This window comes from Maylandia zebra, linkage group LG18 (genome assembly GCF_041146795.1).
Source record: "Maylandia zebra isolate NMK-2024a linkage group LG18, Mzebra_GT3a, whole genome shotgun sequence".
NCBI classification, from domain to species: domain Eukaryota; kingdom Metazoa; phylum Chordata; class Actinopteri; order Cichliformes; family Cichlidae; genus Maylandia; species Maylandia zebra.
This window is the reverse complement of record NC_135184.1, coordinates 29,201,558-29,218,303: the sequence shown is the minus strand read 5'-3', so window position 1 is coordinate 29,218,303 and position 16,746 is coordinate 29,201,558. Positions and strand designations below refer to the sequence as shown.

The 16,746-nt window shown below is 40.7% G+C and overlaps 1 protein-coding gene across 1 annotated transcript; it reads left to right on the top strand.

Moving 5' to 3' along the window:
* Positions 1-12,726: 12,726 nt before the first annotated feature.
* Positions 12,727-15,255, top strand: klf17 (Kruppel like factor 17). Its single transcript, XM_004565328.5, has 3 exons — positions 12,727-12,907; positions 13,062-14,187; positions 14,296-15,255. Exons 1-3 carry the CDS (start codon positions 12,842-12,844, stop codon positions 14,469-14,471), a joined length of 1,368 nt encoding a protein of 455 aa, XP_004565385.1. The 5' UTR covers positions 12,727-12,841; the 3' UTR covers positions 14,472-15,255.
* Positions 15,256-16,746: the final 1,491 nt, after the last annotated feature.

Here is a 16,746-nt window from a genome sequence, read left to right as displayed (position 1 = left end):
AAACCCAATCCAAAAACCACAGCTGTTAAATATACGCAGTGCTGTTAAAACCACAATGTCAGGATGTTGTGCAATGACAGCAAAGTTCCTTAAGTTCATCCTTTAGATAATGTTTCAGACGCTGCCTTAAAGGCTCAAGTCAGGGTTCAAAAAGATGCTGAGATCAAAGTCATATTTGTCCGTTGCTATTTTTAGGTGGATACAAGGTAAATCCCTCTTTCCACGGGGAATCACACGCTGTACGCCAGCATGAAAACACCGCTGCGCCTCAGCAGTGCCGTCAGATGTGGTCTTTTGTCTCGATATCAGAGCAGAAATGAAATGAATTGATTTGGGAGTAACAGCGTAGACAGTACTCCAAACAGTGTTCCCTATCACTTTTAAATTGACTCAGTCACTATTTGTTTGTTTTTTTAAATTGATCTTTAATATGACATTTCATTGGCAGGCTTGCACAAAGAAATGCTGCACTCCTTAACTGATGATGCGAAAGTCTTTCGCAATGTTTTTCTTGGATAGAAGTCACAGCAATGCTGGCATGGACTGAACGATTGCTTGCGTCAAGCTTTCGAGCTTTCGAGAATCACGAGAGTAAGGAGTGACATCAGGTAAAAGATGAAAAGTTACTTCATTAGATTTTTCATCAAAATATACATTTTTGTTTCTGTCTATGGGGTAAAGTGTGAGCACCATCCATGCGGGCGTGTGTGTCGTCCACATAAATGCTTGCGTGAGATTAAAAACAAGCAGATTTAATACCAGTTTCGGGGTTAGGTGTTAGAGTATTCACATGATTTCACAATCACAGCCACACACACACGCCACTGAGGAGGGATCTGGATTCTCTGCCCGATTTTTGTATGAAATCGCACAATGTGATCTGAAGCCAGCTGACACCTGCAACAATGCCAGATCTGTGAGTAAAGCCGTTCAGTGCAAGTGCTTGAGGACGTGCTCGAACATGTTCACGCACCTCAAGGCATAGAGGAATGTCATTAAATGCTTGGATGCTTTTATTACTTTCAATTAAATGAAAGAAAAAAAACAATAAGTATGTTCTTTTAAGTTCTTTAAAGTTTCAGCTCCTTTCAGAAATTCCTCCCTCTCTGTACTCACAGATGTACACACCTGACCCCTCCTCCGCTAATGAAGAGCCTCCCAGCCTGGTCCCGGTCACTCATCCTACTCGACTCCCCTTTGTCTCCGTTGGTGGCGCGGGGGTGCGGGGTGGGGGTAATTGGCCGAGCCTGCTCAGGTGAAAGCAGGCCTCTTGTCTGGGGACACAAAACCGTCTCTCTGTGTGTGTCTGCAGTGCTGCAAGGTCAAAAGGACATGCCATGTTCAGACACACACACCACACACACACAAACACACACACACACACATACATTGAGGGACCTCTTCACTCATCCACTAACGCCCGACAATCAGTGCAGCTACCTGGGAAAGGTAATTATTTGCTCTTGTGTCTGTCTACTAGCTTTCAGAGCGCTCAGCTGCCGGCTCTGAGGGGAAACAGAGACAGTGGCAAGTTTGTTGGATTCACTTTTACTGGGTTTTACAGTAATATTACCAGATTATCAAACAAACATGATTCCACTCCCTCAAACATCAGATTTTAATAACTTATTACAGCTGACTGATATAGATCAGGTGAGGAAACGTAGGTGGTTCCAGTCACTTTTCTTCTTCCTTTCCTAACCCACAAGCAAAGCGTGTCATGCTCACTAGCTGTTGCTCAAAAGCTTCTCTGCTATGTCATGTATGTGTCTATTGTCCCTGAGGCTAAGTAACCATAACATTTTAGTAACTTCAAGCCTTAAGTTCATCATAAACACTGGATTGCCCAATTACTTGTATGCAAATACTTCAAATATTTCCCATCCATCTTATTTGCAAACACATTCATCAAAGAAGTAGGTTGACTATTTCTGTTTGCAAGTAAAAACATCAACTTCACTGACTATTTGTTTTCAGGGTCTTTGGTTTCAATAAAAATATGCATTTGAAATCATCTCAGTGATGATCACAGTCCACTGAAGGCATCTGTAAAGATAAAGATATATCACCAAAGAGCTGCTGATCTTTAGAGACCTCGCTCTGTTTCTCAATCCAACAACTCTTGCCTAAAAACCTCAAGGGGCTTTATATGTAACAAAGACCCTGCCATGTTAGAGAGAAACCCCAACAATCAGACCAACTCCTATGAGCAAGCACTTGGCCACAGTGGGAAGGGAGAACTCTCTTTTAACTGGAAGAAATCTCCAGCAGATCCAGCCTCAGGGAGCGGCAGCCATCTGCCGTGATCCGCTGCAGGTGAGGGGAAAGAGAGAAAGGCAAAGCAGAGCGATGCATCACATTGCATCAGAGTTGATCACAGGAAGTCCCACAGCAGCCTAAACCTACAGCAGCATAACTATTGGAAGGTTCTGGGTCATCTGATCCAGCCCCAACTATAAGCGCTATATTCTGCTTTTAAGATTGTAAGCCTCATCTTGAAAGAAGAGATGGCATTTGTCTCCCAAATCCACACTGGGAGCTGGTTCCACAGAAGAGGTAGATGAAAGCTGAAGGCTCTGCCTCTCATTCTACTTGGAGAAACTCTAGGAACCACAAGTAAACAAGAAGTTTGAGACTGAACTGCTGTATTGGAGTTATGGTACTATAAAGTGAAGATAAGAGGGAGCCTTGTATGTGAGAGAATACTTTTTATTCATTTTGTGGATCTAACAGGTAGCCAGTGAAGAGAAGCCAGTATGGGATAAATATGCTCTCTCTTTCAAACATTCAGGATCAACTGAAGCCTTTTTATGAAACTTTTATATCAAATCAATAACAATGAATTACAGTAGTTCCACTCAGAAGCAATAAATGTATTTAGTAGCATTCCTGCATCTCTCTGAGATGCTGTAGTTTTAGAGTTACTGTGTAAATGCACAAACAATCACTGGGGTTTGGGTTTGTTTATAGTTTCTTACATACATGTCAGTGACTCTTTAACAGTTAAAATGCTCAGTGTTCACCCTCTTTACTTTAACATGGGCCGTGCGTTACTCATTGCAAACCATCCACAGATGTGAAGACATTTCAGCTAAAATATCCATTACCATTCTTGTGGAGATGCCAAAGGAAAAACCTCTCAAAAACTCATCACCGTCATTTGGGTACATTCTCAGGAAATCTTGAATGTTGGAACAAAAATTAATGTCTATATGGTCAGTGTTTAAATGTAATCCTGGTTATGCTACGAGAAGTCAGGAGATCACCAAAGTCATTAGCTCTCTCTTCTCTTTCCCTCACCCCCAACCAGCCACTGAGAACGACTGCCCCTTCCTGAGCCTGGTTCTTCCTGCTTGCTCACAGGGGGTCATCTGATTGTTGGGTTTTCATTGTAGGGTCTTTACCTTGGGTGGCTGTAGCTCAGGTGGTAGAGCAGGTCAGCCACTAATCAGAAGGTCGGTGGTTTGATCCCAGGCTGCCTCCAGGCTGTAATAGATCCTTGGGCAAGATACTAACCCCATGTTTGCCTACTGGTGGTGGTCAGAGGGCCCGGTGGCGCCAGTGTCCGGCAGCCTCGCCTCTGTCAGTGCGCCCCAGGGCAGCTGTGGCTACAACGTAGCTTGCCATTGCCAGTGTGTGAATGTGTGTGTGAATGGGTGAATGACTGAATGTAGTGTAAAGCGCTTTGGGGTCCTTAGGGACTGAGTAAAGCGCTATACAAAAATGCAGGCCAATTTAAATCACCTTGCAACTGTTGGTATGACTTGATTGATATATAAATGAAATTGAACTGAACATGGTTGCCCAGTCAGCCTTATAATGCCACAATAATCATATTTTAAGCATAATTTAACAATTAACAACTTTTATCCTCTCAGGACTGTGAACATCTTGAACAATCATAAAGCCAACAGAACTGATATAGAATATGGACACAAGTACTGGGCAGCCTACACATTATAATTACAGGAGCTATTCAGCCATGGAAACCCATGCCATGTAGCTCAGATTTCTTTACTGAGTCAGCAGAACCTCTGTCACCTTTCGGCTCTATGTGCCTCAGTATGATTAAAGATTCCACTGTAACATTATGTGATCTTCATGACTGAGTTTCTATAGTTCCTAAACACTTCTTAGTACTACTTAGAGCTGATTGTTGAATATCTAGAAAAGAAAGAAATTCACAGACTGACTTCTTATAACAGAGGAATCCCATTACTGTACTAGGTCCTTGATTTTATACACCTGTGGCAATGGGACTGAAAACTGAATTCCAGGATTAAGTGAGTCCCAATTCTTTTGCCATCATTTTAGTACGCACCAAGGAAGTGGCCTGATAACATAGCTGCACTGCTAGTATAGCTAAAAACAAGCACAGCACTGTTTGCTTTTTGTCAAAACTCATACCAACGAGAGTCTTGCAGTGACAAAATTCTTTTCTCACAGATTTATGGTCTGCATGGGTGGCCCCACTGGGAAACAAAATCAGCACGTTACCATGAGACACTATACTGACACTGAATACACAAAGTTACACACAATGCATCACCCTTTGGCCTCTCACTCGCCCTTGTGGAGCACCAGCTTTATTTAGCTTCTCCACTGGCCGTGACAGAAGGCAAAGACCTGAATTTTTTTAGTTCTCACTACACCACTTGACATCCATCACACTGAAGCTGATCAGGTTGAATGAATCATTTCTGGTGAAAACACAAACCCACAAATTTGGTTTCTGATGCCTCATGTCAGAGCAGAAAAAATTGCTGGTGTGAATATGAAACTGTTACACAAACAGTGGATCAGCATCTTGTAATCTACCGTAATACTCTCTCAAACGAAATCAACACTGTGATGTGTCAAATAATAACCAGGAATTTTAAGCATCATATGTTTTTCTTATGCCTCTTTCAAGAACATAACAATGGGTGTAATTTTGTCCCTTTTGTCATGTCTCCGGCTAGAGTATCATTGCTGGACAGGAAGGTAACACAGCTTAGCTACAGAAAGACGAGCTAAGTGGGACAGGCAAACTGGATGAACTATCGCTTATTACCCAAGAGCACAGTGATTGCACCTAAACATATCACATATGCATCAACAGCAACACTACACCATCTTCTCGTTTTGCACTTTTTCATATTTTCATATAACTTCTTTAATTGCGTTATTTTACCAAATGCAATTTATTATTTTACCAACAGCAATAATGTAGCTGTAGCGTAGTTGTTATTATTTTCACCTGGTGAGTGTCTGTCGTTATGCTAAAAAGTGGACCTGACAGGTGTTTGTACACCTGTGTGCACTGTCTTTGTTAACACCGCAGTGTTACAAGCTGCAGACATAACTACACCGGCATGCTGTGGAGGCCAAAATAAATGTTCTTTCCCATTACATTTCCTGAAACCTTCCATTCTATTTTAAAAACTTTAAAAACTTTAAATCTGAAAGATTTCAAACTGCATTCAACTACTTTGCCTGTGCTCAAAACCACATCATGTTGTCAGACCGTGCAATTAAAATAATGAATGCTAATGAGCACTGCAGCGCTTTGGTTTGACAAAACTGAAAAAAAAAAAAAAACTGAAGGAAAAGCTGAAATAGAAGGAAAACATGCTTCTATGTCACCGTTGCTCAGATTTAAACTGAAGTTCCTGCTCTTGCACTTCTCCCCCTGCCTCTCAGGTTGTTTCCTGAACAAAACAATGCTTAATGAACGAAATAACCAACACTGGCACAAACTACTGATCAGAGGTTCATAATGTTGCAGACTAATAAACAGACTGAAAGAAAACAAAAATAATCCTTTAGTTTGTGGCTGATTGCAAAATTGGGAGAAAAGCAAAAGTTCACCCACAGATAAGAGCCAAAGGACTCCACCACAGGCAGGAAACACACAAAGGAGAGGAGCAGACACTCAGACAAATACTAAAGTGAAAGGCAGGGCTTAAACACTCACACATGATGTAATAAAAAGAAGGAGACACGTGATGATAATGAAACATTGATGAAACTGATCAAATCAACACAGGGAACTAACAAAATAAAACAGGAAGTAACTCAACAGGTAAACACTGAACAAAGAGAAAAGGGCATCACAAAAAGACTAGGGAGGTTAGCACAATACATCAAATCACTCTGGAATATTAATAAATATGAATAGCTCAGTGTACTAACAACACTCATTGTGTTCAAATAATCGTGGAAATGACATCAAAATCAACCAGTCATAAATCATAAAATTAGGAAGCGTAATAAAGCCAAAGTAAAAGTCTTCAAGAAACACAAAAAGCTCTAATCAGGAGGTCAGACTGAAAAATCTAAACTAAAGACTCAAAACAAAACTCACAGACCATGACACTCACCCTGAATGGTTGAGCACTCTGAACTGGCCTATATCAGTTTCATCACATCATTAGCAACAAGTGTGAACAGTTTTAAGATGCTCAGTTTACCCTCGCTCTGTGACAGCTGGGATGGGCTCCATCCTGCCTGACACACAGAATTAGATGAGTGATTAAGAGTATGGATGGATGGGTTCATGGAGACTAATTTTTATTTTGATCATGAAATAAAAAAAGTTGAAAGGTGTGGGAGACGATGTAACGGTGTGATTGGACTGCAAGGTTGCCTGTAGTTTTTAACACTGCTTAACAAAAAGATACTTTCTCCCCAACCAGTTGCTGCAGATGGCCCCGCCCCTCCCTGAGCCTGGTTCTGCGGGAGGTTTCTTCTTGTTTAAAGGGAGTTTTTCCTTCCCACTGTCGCCAAAGTGATTGCTTATAGGTGATCATATGATTGTTGGGTTTTTCTCTGTATGTATTATTGTAGGGTCTACCTTATACTATAAAGCGCTTTAAGGCGACTGTTGTTGTCATTTGGTGTTGTATAACTAAAACTGAATTGAAAGTGAATTGAACACCAATCCAAACGCAGTGATATAAACTGGGTTTTTTGGCAAGAGAACAAAAGTTTTTTTGGTTTAAGATCCATAAAAGTCAATAAGTAAAGAAGTTATCATTTATTATTATTATGTTTATGAATTAAGTATCCTTATAGGACTTGTAGGAATATTTTAATCTTAGCATAAAAGGAAATAAACCTAAAAAAATAGACATGAACATTTAGAGACCAAAATAGTTCACAGGAGCTATGGTAATGTAAAAATATTGGCTAAATGATAATAAAACTAATAATAAAATCATCATTTTCTTGGATTAGTAAAGGAGCACACTACAAAGCCAGCTAAGACATTTAGGATACAAAGGGAAAGTAAGTCTCACAGTTTAAAAAAGTTGAACTTCGTAACTACTGGGTGAAATGTATATATAAATGATGAGTTTCAGTAACGTTCTCTGTGGTTTCTGATCTGGGTTTTGATATGTTAGCTGTATCAAAGCCAGCAGGGCTCACACTCATTTTAGCTAAATGGTTTAGTAGCATTCAGGACTAATGAAGTCATTTGCATCAAGGTGACAGCCTAATGAGATATTCATAGAAACAATAATCTTATCAAATACCACAAACTCTGTATTTTTTAACACATGTCATACAGCCTACTGATTCTGATTGGCATGACTTTACACAAAAGTGATCTCAACAGGTGGAACGGGTGAATTGCCCTCGAGGCACTGAGTGAATTGGTAGCTGACACTCAGCTGCTGTTACAGGCTGAGAGACATCAGCCTGAAACTAAGACGAAAAGAAGTGAGACCGGTTCTTCCCATCCCACATGAATAAAAATGCGAGGATTGTAGATGACGTTAAATAAAACCTGCCAGCCTTTAAGTCAGCAATTTAGTTACTCAATCAAAACCTATCCTCTTTAATCAGACTCACTGTGAAGTCTCTCCATACAATTAGTTTCTTTCATAAATCGTATGAATATTTTCACATTTTTCAGAAAGTAGATAAAACTTTCTCTCTCAGAATTTTAACTTTTTTCCTTTTATTGTGTCCAAGATTTTTAAACACCACAAAAGTTCCACAGAAATCAGAAGCTTTCAGTTACTACTGAGCTGGATCCGTTTTCTCCACAATATCAGAGGACTGATAATTAAACCATGATTAATGAAAGAAACGTCAACTGTGATATCACGGATCAGCGGATCATCATTACTACTCAAGTTCCTCATTACATCTGATCCTGAATACACACAAAAGATATGTAATCAGCCAATAATCTACTCAAGAGCAGTCAAATGTGGAGCACCCTTATCTCATTAGGCTGTCACCTTGATGCAAATGACTTCATTAGTCCTGAATGCTACTAAACCATTTAGCTAAAATGAGTGTGAGTAAACCTTTTAGCACTGCTGGTAGCTAAATACTCTAATACAGCAGGGATGTAATCTTTTGTTTCACATAAGGAGTGCCTAAGTGGGGTGATGCTGGGCCGAACATGCGATTCAGGCATTTCCAGATTTGTAACAAAATATAAAAACTCTTTCAGTTTAGGTTTGTGTCATCTTAGAGTTGCTGTGTTTCTGGATTTGAAAGGATTCGGTGCTACGGTACTTTAAAAAGTCCCAGTCTAGCCAGGTCAGAGGTAAAGAGTCTTCTACCCTTGTAATCAGACTGTTTAAGCCAACAGGCGTCAGTGTCTGGCCTCAGGAAGAGCAGAATTAAAGATTAGAGGGTCTCGGGGCAATGTTGTTGCCATACCTCTTTCCCATGATTCTCCTTGTTGGTTTGCGTTTGTTCTTATTTCCTCTCCTCCCCGACTCCTTTAGATATCTTTCTAGAATATAACTAGCCAGTCTCTGTGCTATCGTTATGCTTTCTTTTTTCTCTCTAACCACTTTGTTGCTTATTCATGCCATGCATGGCAGCGTATTTATCCAAGATAACAGCTGGGTTTCCCCTCAGTTTGTGGGTGATGGAGGATAATTGCTGTTAGTGTGTGTGTTTGTCTGTCTCTCTCTCTCTCTCTCTTTCTCCCTCTTGTGTGTTTGTGTGTGTGTGTGTGTGTGTGTGTGTGTGTGTGTGTGTGTGTGTGTGTGTGTGTGTGTGTGTGTGTGTCCCCAAAGACTACATAAGTAAATTGTTCCTGGCTGCTCTGAACACAGCTACTGGACAGGAACAGAAAAACAATGTGTATTTATGGTCATGCGTGCGCCTCTAAATGAGAAAATGACAGTGATTGTGAAACATATTTTGTCTCAAGCCTGACTGCACTCAGTAGCATAGAAGAAATGTTTTCAGAGGATCAGGTTTTGATATGATCTTGAAAATCTATGTCTAACATATCCCCCATAGGCTGTCGATCAAAGATGAACTTCAGTATTCTTTTGGCACATGTCATTCTCTGAATTCTCGGATTTTATGTCACACAAAATTAACAATAATTGTTCTTTTTTAAAACATATCTACATTGGTCTTTTACTTACTGTTGAAACGTTATCCTTTGCAGCTATTAACTTGTTGTTGTTCTTGTTCTTGTTGTTAAATCCTTTACTTGTGGCATTAAACAGCTGTTCAGAGTTATTGCAACCATGCATCAGTTTATTCAAGCCAACTGTATCGACTGACATTTTAACTAACTGTGACAATTTAGCTCAAACACAGTTCCTTTAGTTATTGCAGATCGTTAACAATGGAGCTACTTTCAGTGAGTTACTTCCACTGTCAATTTAGTGAAACTACTCCTAGCGAGAACTGTGGTTTCTTTACTGGACTATCTTAACAATTTTTGCTTGTTAGCAGTTAGCGATAATTTGTTATCAAATCGATCTACATTTTACCCAAACTGAGAGCCAACAGTTGCTATGTTTGTCTGTTTTAATGCTGTTCCTTGCTTGCTAACTAATTTTAAAAGATCAAGCTTATAGTCAGGACTGGAACAAGTGAGTCTGAACTAGCTGCAATAGGTTTAGGCTGCTGGGTGGCTTTATGATGCACTGAGCAGTTAACCCATTATCATTCACATACACCACTATTGCATTAATCATTACTAATTATCCAACTCTGGCTGTCTTCCATAATGTGTCATCCCCCAACCCCCCGTCATGGTTCTGCTGGAATTTCATCCTGATAAAAGCGAGTTTTTCCTTCCCACTTTGACCATGCGCTTTCTCACAGCGAGTTATATGATGTTGAGGTTTTCCCTCTAATTTTCTATTTTGAGCTCTATCTTACAATATTAAGCACCTTGAGGCGACTGTTGATGTGAATTGGCACTAAATGAACAAAACTAAATTAAAATAGTCTGTTATGTGTATTTAAAGGACGCACACCCACAGCACCACACCACAACAAAATAAAACACTTTTCTAAATGACAACAAACAAAATGAGATATCCATCTTTTAGCAATGTTTTTAAATCAAGTAACATGACAAACCAGACACAAACAAAGGGAAAAGAGGACAGCTTTGAACTTAATTAGAAACGCAAAGAGCTGACAGTGAAACAGCTTTTTGTGTTTTCCGAGTTAACATGTTTGTGCATCCAGGGTAAGATCTGTCTGTCTGCTCAACTGTAATCTTAAGTAATTGTGTTTAGAAAGCACTCAAACTGAAAGACTTCCTCCCTTTTAAAAACCGTGACAAAAGAGAAACCTGAGCCCAGGGCAGTTCTTTATCTGTATCTGTCTCTCTAGTCTCTGTTACTTGTATTTTTCATGACGTGACTGTAATAAGGTCTTTGAGGACCCAAGGTAAATCGCTGATTTTTGCACATCGTGTGGGTTTGTTTTTTATTGTTTTTCTTAAGCAAAATTCAGCAGAATTCAGTGTGTTAGTGTTATGGACAAATTCAGTTATATTAATCAGCTATAAACCTCTAAACATCTATCATAATCCCACAAAACACAAAGTAAAGCAGACATACTTTTCTTTTCCAGCACAGGAACATAATAAGTGGTTTAAAATGCAACAGGCCCAGAGCACCTCAACACGTCTGTATGCTTTCAAGCATCTGAAGGTGATTGAGAGTGAAAGCAAGGGAAGCAAGTGTGAAGTTTTTCCTCAGGAAACAGAGTCCATTTCCACTTGGCTCACAGACAGAACCGGAATTTGTTTTGCGTAAGCTCAGCAGGTCAAAAATAACAGAGTATAAAAGCAGAGTGCTGCAGGACGCCGCCTGTGACAACACCTGCAGGAGCGGAGAGGGGTGGAACAAAAGTAACACTGCTTTGTGTGGCTTAGCTGCAATTTACGAATTTACAGAAACTAAACCCAATATCTGAGATACGGGCAAGTGAAATGTTGTGCTGCAATATCAGTTATCTGTAAGAATATTAGACTACTGTTATCTTAACATCAAATCATGTAATGTAATCTATGCATACAGTCTGTATTTATAAGTGTCTCCACACTTACTGACATACTGTAACGGACGCATGCAGCCACTGAACATACTGCTGTACCTTCTTCTTTCTGTGCGTTTCTTCTTTAAATACTGAGTAAATTTCATTGGCTTTGTATCAGTTCTCTGCTCAGTGACAACAAAACTGAATACAAAAATGTAAAAACATTTTTTAAAAACATTTTTCAGTAGACAAGAACTCCTTTTCTATATATCTGCAGAGCAAACTAAAAGTTTGAAAGGTGAATTCATCCTCCCACTCGAGAGGGAAAGGAATATAATGTGTGTATATCGTTTGTAATCTGTATCTCAACATTATTTTAGAAAGTATGCAACTAGTTTGCCATGGAATATTACTCTAATGGGGTGATAACAGGCATGCAAAAAGACAGAGACAAATGGTGGTTGGAGGGGGGTCATTATTCATGGATCTGTTTTCCTTCTTTTCTTGGAGTCTTCAGTTTTTTGTTTTTTGCTTTTCCCACCACGAAACCCAGTCAACCTGTGCATTATCATAAGAATGACTGCAGGGTGCCGTATCGTGCCCTTTTGCGGGGGAAGACCGTTTCGAAACATGTAGCCCTTTGTTTACCATCAGATTAACCGGTTGTTCGGACTGGCCTCGGGAATGAGCAGCTTCACACGCAGAGATCAATGTAGGACAAATAAGTATGTCAGAGATTGGAAAGAAACTGGTAAGATGCCAGATTTGCTGAGTTTAAAGGCACTCAATGTTTTGTTCTCGATTTCAACAATATCAGTTATAAAACACACAAACACATTACTTTAATCACTTCATTGTACTGAAGGGCACCTCAGCAAAGCATATATGCCAAATATATCTTGGAATATTTGATACACAGAGTTAAAATTCCATTCCTAAGCTGCCCTCTGTAGCTTCCTCACGGGAAATGTTCGGCTTCCCTGGGAGATACACTAGATTTACTGCTGTAGAGATGAACTCGATGCTTTTCCACGCGTTTATGTTATGTTCAAGTAGGAAAGTCATCGCAGAAAGCTGAAGAATAAATAAATAAATAATCTACAAGCACAGTGAGAAAGGTTAGTTTTATTGTTATTAAGCCTCGTCATTATTTACCAGCATATTTGTGATGAGTGAAAACAAACCAACATATTCACCACATTAAATCAAAAATTATAAAATCCAGTCAATTCAATCAAAATAATTATTTTTGGTTTTGGAATTTATTTAAGTTTTCATTCATCTTATTTGTTTTCCTCTTTCTGTTTTACATTTATAGCAGCGGTTACCTGACACGAACCCGTGCTTGGTTTAACCTGTTTGCACTATTTGCTGTGTGAATGTGCAGGTGATGGGGGAGGTGTGTACGTGTGTGCGCGCAAGAGGAGGGGTTAACCCACACTTCCGTATGCTCGACCGTAGACCACTATAAAAAGTCCATCAGTCGGGCTGTTACTCATATCCTGAATCCTGGTTTCACTCAGAGAGCACACGGACGCGGAGGACAGCATCTGCAGGACTTCGGCGTTTTAAACTCTTTTTAAAAACGGTCAACATGGCTGTGGCTGAAGCAGTGATGCCTGCCTTAATCTCGTTTCCGAGTCTCAAAGGACTGGATAATGTAAGTAGAGAACATTTAAGTATGGCACATTGTGGTAACTCTAGTGTGTTATCATAATATGTTTGTAGATCTATTTCTCACTGTTGACCGACTATGCAGCTTGGCTTTCTTCTAACTTTTTTTTTAATTTTGCGCTCCTTTACATTTCTAAAAGGTGGATGAGGGAGTGCAGAACAGCGCAACAGGTGATGCAAATAACCCGCCGTGGGAAGTGGAGTTCAACATGGTGCGTTCTCCTGCTTTACCCTCCAAAGAAGACGACGAACTGGGAAAGTTTTTGGATCTTGATTTTATTTTGTCCAACACCATCGGCCGCGATGCTCTAAGCGACAGCGACGGCAATGGGAACATCCCACCAACGCAGCAGCAGCAGAACTGCATGTATTCTCTCCCGGATTCGCCGGAAAGCTGCAGCGGTGGTGCTGTGACGGAGTGCAGCGATCATCCTCCCTCTCACCTGGGCTGCCACGGAACTGCAAACGTCGCAAAGTCGAGCCCAGCTCACAGTCTTATGGTGGAGCTTCTCAGGCCTGAGATAGGTTACCCGGCTGATGCTTCACCGGACTGCGCGGGCAAGGAGAGAGATGACCGGGAATTCACCGAACTGCGAGCTTTGAATTCAGCCTCAATTCCATCGGCTCCCCTTCACCGCCCAGCTGCCACCGCACCGATCCCGCTTGGATATAAAATCAAAACCGAGTCTGGGGGTCCATCTTGCATGATGGCCGCCAGCGGTGAGAACTTTATGGAACACGTTCACGAGAAAAACCTAATGCAGCCAGTAACCTTTACGCACCACCAGGCTGCATTTCATGGTGGGTTGCAGGCTCACGGCACGCATCCCATGCAGCACGCTGCATCCCACGGACATACGGCACACTACCACTTAAATGCGCACATGAGCTCTCACCATCCCAGTAATCAAAGCCATCTCCAGGGTCAATATATGAACGCGCCATATCACTCGATTTACGCACACCAGGGTGTGCCATCGTTTCAGGGACACTACAACGCGCAGAGAGAGCAGGTCCACGTTCACCAGCAGCAACAGCAGCAGCGTCCACTGTCGATGCAGGGGATGGTGCTCACTCCTCCCTCTTCTCCTTCTCCGGTTCTGCTCGAGTTTTACTCGCAGGATGAGACCGGGTGCATGAAGCAGAAACGAGCCCGCAGATCGTGGGCTAGAAAACGCGCTGCCACGCACAACTGCGAGTTCCCCGGCTGTGGAAAGACTTACACAAAGAGCTCCCATCTCAAAGCGCACATGAGAACACACACAGGTGAGAATCTAAAATCTAATATAATTTTTGTTTTCTTCTGCTTTTTTTGTTTGTTTTGTGAACATGTCATATAAAATATGTTAATATGCTTCTGTTTACATCTTTCAGGTGAGAAGCCCTACCACTGTAACTGGGAAGGATGCGGCTGGAAGTTCGCCAGATCAGACGAATTGACCCGCCACTTCAGAAAGCACACCGGACACAGACCCTTCCAGTGCCACCTCTGCGAACGTGCCTTCTCCCGTTCAGACCACTTGGCTCTCCACATGAAGAGGCACATGTAGGCCACAGTTCTTCTGGACTCTTGCATCCATAAGAATCCACCCCTCAGAAGAGGACCGACTTGGTTTCTCCCTGCTGGACTGTCCAAAATCAGTGTAGCATGAACTGTTTCCCCCTGACAGACAGTTGCAGTTGTCCTCTTCCACTCCACTCTTATTTTTTTATTACCACTTGTATACTGCCAAATTAAGTGCCTCTGGTGGTTACTGTACATACAGAATCTGTGCATACATGTATAACACTGCCTAAATTCTAGTTCAGTAGTATTTAAGACACTTCCTCACACTGTCTCTAAAATAAGTTATTGACGTGAGTGCCTTACCAGAATTACATAGGCCTATCTGCTCATCCTGAGCAGTTTTTGTATTTTTGTAATGTTTACATCTTGTATCTTTGATACTATAATCAGTCAGGGTGGTAATTATTATTATTATTTTTTTTTTTGGTATTCTGTTTTCTTATCGTAGATTGTAAACATTTGCTAAGCATTGTAGACTGCTGTGGATCTTTATAGTCTGGTTCAGCAAAGATTCAGGTACTAAATTGTTTATAGGATCCCAAGAAACTGGTGCAGTGTGAAATGTATTTTTTTTTTTGTTAATGAGAGTTTTTGGCAAAGTTGTCCCTGTGGTTTTGTTTTTTGTTATGTTTTTATGTTTGCTGTGAGAAAGAATCCACTGCAACCAATGGTCGATTTGGTGAACTTGAAAAGTGTCATTCTCCTAACATGCAGTTGTTTTAAATTGCGCTCAAGGGCTCCAAAATAAAAGTTTGTTTACAAATGCACCAAGTTTGTTATTGTGCATTTCTCACTCATGTAATCTCTCCAGAAGCAGGTTTGTCTGGTCATGGTGTTTTATCCTTCCTTCTGGCTTGTGTGTTCCCACAATCCCAAGAACGGGCAAAATATTAGTAGGTGCATGTGTTACTCTAGTCCATGGTTGGAAATGTAGGGGACAAAGTTTGTGCCTAACATCCCATCAAACATTAACAAAAAAATAAGAATCAAGGTGAAATCTTACTGAAATTGCTGGATGTAGAAGCATCAGTAAGCTCTTGTTGCTTTACTTTACCTGCACAAAATGTACTCATTTAACTCTGCTTTACTTCCTGTCTCCTGGCTTCAAACCCCACAGTTTAAAACCATGGTTTACCCTTAATGGCCAGGTGTTCCTGTAATAACAGAACACATGTTATTGAACAAGGATGTTGCTACCATATTTTTCAAGTTGAAAAAACTGAAATGCTTTCATTTATTTTATATGCTTAGATATCCTGACATGCTCTGTACTGAGACCTGAAATCACAAAATTTCTAACTACAATAAAGCCACTTTTCATAGAGGATTAATGACTCAAACAGCTTTGGATCACTACTTATGAAAGACTGCCATCTAATGTCATTTCAGATAATAACATTATCTTTAACAGGGCGTTCAATGTCTTAAACTATCCTCTTGCATGTATGTAATGTTCATCTGTCTAATATTTATTTAGAGATGGTGAAATCTGGAATCAGGAATATGTTCCACACTGCTTTGTGATACAATGACTTCTCTTTCCTTTGTGATCACTGTTATACTTAAGAATCAGAATATTTTAATCCCAGAGGAAAATTATGTTTAGAAACGACTTTAGAGTCAGTTGAAAAGATATGAAGAGAACCCAGAGTAAATCATGAGACAGAAATTCAGCCAGGACAGTCACAGCACTGTGCTTCTGCCAAGAGGAAACTTGATATACAACAGTATGCTCAACGTGTTCAATTTACAACCAACATTCAAACGGACCACTACTTAGCGTGGGAGCAATAAAGGACCAAACGGTCAAAGAGGACTGCTTTGTTGTTCCACCTCAGTTTCATTGATCAATTAACCGTGTGAAAACACTGGGGACTGGGGTCCTGCTTCTGTCTGCCCTGGAACATGTAGAGAAACCTGTTTTGCACTGTGCAGGTATCCATATGCTAATTCCCCACAAGCACCCGTGCTTTACAGCTCACAGGTCCTCCTACACAGGAAGGCGGACCTGCCCATGTATGAACTGGGGATCTATTGTGAAGCGATTCCCTGATAATAAAACCAACCGTCTACAATAAAAATGCATCCCAGGCGCCGGCGCACTGTCACCACACCCGGACATTTCACGAGCTTTTCATGTCTGCTTAAGCAACACTGCCCTCTATTGTTAATGTATATGATAATCTCCATCTGTTTGTGGGCGAAATGCGACGAACTGCCATTTACTACAAATATTTAAATGTTGGTTGTGAATGGGA

What these genes read in the sequence shown, in the direction of transcription:
- klf17 (XM_004565328.5), top strand. Translation starts at nt 12,842, where the DNA reads ATGGCTGTGGCTGAAGCAGTGATGCCTGCCTTAATCTCGTTTCCGAGT. An exon ending in GTCTCAAAGGACTGGATAAT is followed by an intron (nt 12,908 to 13,061) that starts GTAAGTAGAGAA and finishes CATTTCTAAAAG; the next exon opens with GTGGATGAGGGAGTGCAGAA. An exon ending in GCACATGAGAACACACACAG is followed by an intron (nt 14,188 to 14,295) that starts GTGAGAATCTAA and finishes TACATCTTTCAG; the next exon opens with GTGAGAAGCCCTACCACTGT.